Raw genomic sequence first — 6,000 nt, 5'->3', positions numbered from 1 at the left:
TTGCAGTAAGCTGAGATTGAGCCACTGCACCGCACTCCAGTCCGGGTGACAGAGTGAGACTCCATCTCAAAAAAAAAAAAAAAGAAAAAATTTAAAAAAACAACCACAGCTACTATTAATGAGCCCTAGTGCTACACCCCGTTTCTTCCCAGGTTTCACTCTCTCTCTAATCCCTGCCCACCCCAGCCAGTGTTGGCTGCAACACTTCAGCTTCTCCCCTCACGAAGCACGTCTCCAGCGACACCTCTTCTGCAAGACCTTCCCAGGGAGGCCATTTCTGCCCAGACCACCACAGCTCCCAACCTATCACACACCTCTGTAGGGTTTTGCTCTATAATCCTGACTTAGAAATCCTCTTACATTGAAACCACTGTAATCCACATCTGGTTAGACAATTGGAAAAGTTCATTGAAAGGAGAAATAAAAATGGCATCCATCCCTTAAATGTTGCATGTCAACGTAAAACACACTGGACAAGGACCCTGGGCTAAGGCTTTACCACTGAGAAACCTGTATCGGTGTTCACCTTCCTTTTCTTCACATAAACCAACCAAAAAGCTTTAGTTGTTTCTCTCTTTCTCTGTCTCTCTCCCTCTCCACACTTCCCTCTCCCTCCCTCCCTCTCTCTCTCTTTCTTTTTTGAGACAGGGTCTCAGGCTAGAATGCAGTGGCTAGATCTTGGCTCACTGCAGCCTCTATCCGCCCCCACCCCCACCATAGCCTCCCCACATAGCTGGGACTACAGGTGTGTGCCACTATGCTCACTAATTTTGGTGTTTTTTCTAGAGACAGGGTTTCATCATGTTGCCCAGGCTGTTCTCAAACTCCTGAGCTCAAGCAATCCTCTCACCCCAGCCTCCCAAAGTGCTGGGATTACAGGCATGAACCACCACACCAGGCCTCCCAAGTCTTTTACAGTAGTCTTGTTCATTTCTATCCAGTGGCATTTTGAAGAGGTGGTAACAATTCACCTTGATCAAGTCTCTCTAAAGCATTCAACTTAGTTTTACTAGGTTCATTTCTCATAGTTCATTGGTTTAACTAATAGTTCACCAAATCACATTCTAACAGTATAAAAGCACAACTGCATAAACAGGTTTGAGAACACACGTAACTTGAGTATCAGGATGTAAGAGAGCGAGTATGGGGAGACTGAATGAAGAATTTCTCGCAGACTGATTCCCTCCCATATTCATCACTGGTGTGTTTGTCCGTTAGTGCTGTTCTGATGAAGGTCTTATGGGACTGGACAAGAAGATGGGAAAGATCCATGGAAGTCCATCGCTCATAGCTGATGATGATCTCTCTTTGCTGAGCTTAGGGTTGAAAAAGGAGTGCCAGGTCCTTTGAAATCAAGAATTTATGAATCACCTTTCATTTATGGAGCCCTTAGCTCAAAGCTCTAAAGAAGAATGTTAGCCTTGTTCTCAAGAAGATTATATTCTATTTAAGAATGCTCATAATGGTACAATCGGCATTTTTGAAAACTTACTGTGTACCAGGAATAAACACTCTTCTACATAGACAATCTCATTCTAATATAATTCCTTTGCACATATTATAGATTCTATTTCCAAAACAGCCCTATGTGGTAGTTTTATTACTATGATGATTTTCACCCAACAAATGTGAAGCACTGAGAAGTTAAGGATCTGGACTGAGGCTGCACAGCTAGAAGGTGGCAGACCCAGGAACATTCCGTAGGGACTCAATAAAGGAAGGGCTTAAGCTAAGGAGGCTTGATTTTCTTTCCTTTTTTTTTTTGAGATGGAGTTTTGCTCTTGTCGCCCAGGCTGGAGTGCAACGGTGCGATCTCAGCTCACTGTAACCTCCACCTCCCAGGTTCAAGCAATTCTCTTTACCTCAGCCTCCCGAGTAGCTGGGATTATAGGCGCCCGCCACCACACCCAGCTAATTTTTGTATTTTTGGTAGAGATGGGGTTTCATCATGTTGGCCAGGCTGGTTTCGAACTCCTGACCTTAGGTGATCCACACGCCTTGGCCTCCCAAAGTGCTGGATTACAGGCGTGAGCCACTGTGCTTGGCCAAAGGGGGTTTGACTTTCTGATCATCCTCACAGATCTCCTTTTCAACTCTTCTATCTTCTCTCCTCTAGAAGTGAATTCCGTTTGGCTGTGATTCCAGTCTCTGGGTTACCCAGCCCCAGTCAGGGTAGAAAGAATCACACAGTAGTTTTTCTGAAAATCTGCCTTTTAATCTAGTTGAACCCAATGAGTGGGGATAAGAACTAAAACATTTTTTTCCCTTGAGATTTTGATTATAAGAATAACAGGTCAGAGGTGTCTCTTCCATAGGAAACTGACATCCCCTATGTCCTCAGAGGTCTTTTTTTTTTTTTTTTTTTTTTTTTTTTTCAAAAAAATGCATAAAAGTAGAATTTCAACTCATGTGCATGCCACACATTTCCATCCCCACCCCACCCTGCCCCACCCTCTACAGGCACACATATTCACACACCACAGGGACTCCTTTCTTGTAACTGGGGAACAGAATGTAAAAAAAGAAATCCATCCAAGTGGCCACAGATACCAGAAATAACCAAATGCATTTACACTCACAACATCAGTCAACTCATATGCACAAGGAGAAGCTTCTCCAATTGAAGCTTAGAGCCAAAAATTACAAATGGCAGAGACTTGAGCTATCCATAAGATAATTTTAAAAATCCTTCCACTGGACACTCCCCTTCATTACAAAAGTATGCAAACAATCTTGCTATAAATGGAAAACAGGCGGATGGCTCTCTCCCTGGGACATGAGGGCATAGCTAAAATTCCCTGGGTGGAATTAATGCCTGGACCATTGCCCCTCCCTTTCAGGACAAAAGGGGAAGGATGAAAAGGGGCAGCAAGGTGGGGACCCACCTCAGGAGCAGGTGGGGCACCCTGGAGCTGCCCCAGGGGCTGGGAAGATGTTGGCATATGACCAGCCGATGGGGGAGCACAGTGGCAAGTGGGCCATGACTGGGCTGCAGAGAGACCCAAGTGCTCTGCACCCGTAGGGAGTCCAGAAGGTGGAGGTCCACAGACAGGACAGGGCTGGCCTGCTTTGCTTCCTCCACCTAAGGCCTTGGGACTGATGGCATCCATCTGAGAGAGGCTGCACGATTATTTTAGGGTTGCAGGAAGGACGCTTCCCAGCTAGACATAAGCGCACAAGCAAGGTCTGTCTGGATCTCAAGATGATTTCCCCTTCACGCAACCCCCACTCCCTGCCACTGCAGATCCCAGCAGAGCAGTGGGGGGTCTCGGCAGTGGGAACCAGCCCCTTCACCAAGAAATGCTGTTGCCACACAGCACACAGGCTGAGGCACATTGGTGGGGGATTCAGAGGAACAAGGAGAGGAGAGGAAGAGGAATCTGTGACCCGCCTTGTGACTGGTGGGCAGATTCAAGTCTCTGCCGCTGCTGCTGAGCAACTGGGCATCTGCTTCTTGGAAGAACAAGAAAGGGGTGGAGGTAAAGACTTGAGGCCTGGGCTCTAAGTTGGGCAGGAAGGAATGGGGCAGAAGTCAGGGTTCCATCTATAGTGACAAATTGCAGGGGCTTATTTGGAAAGTACCATCCTTTGTGAAAGGTGCCAGGTGTATAAAGGAGTACCTTTGGGCAGCCTGGTGTCAAAGCCAAGAGCCCAGGTCTGGTGCCTCCGGGGCGGGTTGGCTGCCCAGGGGAGAAACCAAATGATTAGTGTGTCCACACAGTGGGGGCTGCGAGATTGTCAAAGCCTGGCTGAAAGCTTTCTGGAATGTTCCCCTAAGAGGGAAGAGACTGCAGCTCTCCTAGGAGGGAGTCCCCAAGATCCCTGGACTCACCACCCTTGCCTGACTCCGGTCTTGGGGCTCCCCAGGGAAAGGGGAACCACAACTCCAGGTAGTGTAATTTGTCTAAAATGAAACGCGGGGAAAAGAGGTAGCTGCGAATCCTCGAGCCATCCTCTACTTTCCCCCACCTCCCACACACACTTTGGGACACAGCCAGATTTGGGCTGAAGGCCAAAGGAGACAGGGCGCTGGAGGCAAGGCTGGCGGTGCCTGGGGTCCTCGGCCATTAGGCTGGGTGCAGCATCAATGCATCTTGCCCAGCTGGATCTTCTTCCAGGCCTCAGAGGCTGTGAAGATGCACGAGTCCAGAATGCCGGCGACGGTGAAGGTCCCACCAATGATGGCACAGATCTGCAAGAGGGCAGGGGTGGGGTGGGAGTGTCAGAGGTCAGTGCTGGAGGGTGCACCAGGCCAGACCCCAACCACAGCATGAGATGATGGGCTCTGCAAGGGCAGACACTGCCCCGTGAAGCCCATAATGCCCACTACATGGTCACCAAGAGTCCAGAACATACTCAGGGCTCAAAGAAAATCAATTGCTGGATGGTGGATTTAATAATATTAAAATAATTATCACCAACATGAGCTCCTTTAATTCCCATATTCACCCTCTGAATGAGGAAGGGAATTATTAGACCCATTTCACAGGGGAGGAAACTGAGGTTCCTTAGGTAACTTGCCTAGATTCACCATGTAAGTAGCAGAGATGCGACTTGAACACAGGTACATCTGGACCCTGTGGTCTTAACCTCTACTCTGAATTGATCACATATTTACAATCCCATTTGCAGATGAAGATAATGGAGTTTCTGAAAGGCAGTCCCAGAGGCCCAAGGTCACACAGCCAAGAAGTGGCATCCTGGGACCTGATACGTAGTAAGCAAGTAATCATACCAATAAATGCAAAATTACAACCAAGGCAAGTGCCGCAAAGGAGAGAGAGGTTGGGGCTACCAGAAAGCTTTTATTAGGGCAAGGTTTCCAATGCCACTATTGACATTTGGGGCCAGAGAATTTTTTGCCATAGGGGGTGTCCTTTGCAGTGAAGGATGTTTAGCATCCCTCTGAGTCCTGTGGTCATTTAAATGCCCCTTAAATGTGGCATGGGGGGAAAAGGAAGTGCCACATGCACTGTGTGACCTCGGACAAGTTACTTCCCTCTCTGTGCCCGAGAGAGGCCTCTACCCAGGAGATGCCCGTAGTCCCCCCTTCCCCATGTTGTGACAACCACAATGTCTCCAAACATTGCCAAATGTCCCCAGAGGTCAAAATCGCCCCTGGTTGAGAACGGTGGTAGCCGGGGGGATGATAATGAATGTCACTTGTTATACTGTACTTCACAACTGTCTGCCACATAATAATATACTAACCACAACAAAATACACAATACTTACGCAGCACCTTCCCTGGGCCAGGTGGTTTAAAGTGCTCCATGCCTACCACCCCAGTGAATCCCCAACTCAACCCTAGGGGGTAGGTACTATTCTTAGACCTATTTCACAGCCAAGGAAACTGAGGCACAGAGACCCTGAATCCCTCATTCAATGCCACAGCAAGTGGCTGCACAGGAGTTCAAAACTGGAGTTTGTGCTCTTAATTAAACACCCCGTTGCTTCTCAATGCAAAACACTCACCTACTTGAATTACAAAGCTTTGCAGCTGTCAGAACACCATTTGGGACTAATCAAACTAACGTTACGCTTTACTCAGTGTTACGGCCTACAAACTGCATTCTGATGAATCAGAGAATCAAAGCATGGATGATGGAAGACAAACTAAGTTCATAGAAGGTTTGCAAGGAAACTTATTTATCTGTAGGGACAGGGTCTCACTCTGTCACCCAGGCTGCGCTGTAGTGGTGTGATCATAGCTCACCGCAGCCTCCAACTCCCAGGCTCCAGTGATTCTCCTGCCTCAGTCTCCAGGGTAGACAGGATTAGCCACCATGCCTGGCTAACTTTTTTAATTTTTAATTTGTAGAGATGAGGTCTCGCTATGTTGCCCAGGCTGGTCCCGAACTCCTGGGCTCCAGCGATCTGCCTGTCTCAGCCCCCTAGAGTGCCTGGATTACAGGCATGAACCACTGCTCCAGGCCTTGCAAGAAAACTTGCAACATATTTTCTCCTTGAACATCAACTTTATGTCATTCATAAGAACCA

General features: G+C 47.8%; 1 protein-coding gene across 3 annotated transcripts in view; it reads right to left on the bottom strand.

The window, feature by feature from the left end:
- Positions 1–985: 985 nt before the first annotated feature.
- The window catches only part of ERGIC1 (endoplasmic reticulum-golgi intermediate compartment 1), a 122,378-nt gene continuing 117,363 nt past the window's right edge, over positions 986–6,000 (bottom strand). For 2 of the 3 annotated variants that reach the window (XM_064376564.1, XM_012461147.3), the window contains one exon: positions 3,271–4,192. In XM_064376564.1, coding sequence (XP_064232634.1) covers positions 4,085–4,192 — 108 coding nt within the window. In that variant the 3' untranslated portion in view covers positions 3,271–4,084. Of the gene's footprint in view, positions 4,193–6,000 lie in introns of all 3 variants that reach the window. The other variant, XM_064376563.1, reaches the window with a different exon arrangement.

The sequence above is a fragment of the Aotus nancymaae genome, unplaced genomic scaffold (assembly GCF_030222135.1).
Source record: "Aotus nancymaae isolate 86718 unplaced genomic scaffold, 86718_ANA_hifiasm-v0.15.2.pri h1tg000015l_1, whole genome shotgun sequence".
Taxonomy (NCBI): domain Eukaryota; kingdom Metazoa; phylum Chordata; class Mammalia; order Primates; family Aotidae; genus Aotus; species Aotus nancymaae.
The sequence above is the reverse complement of the archived record's forward strand: the minus strand, read 5'-3'. Positions and strand labels throughout refer to the sequence as shown.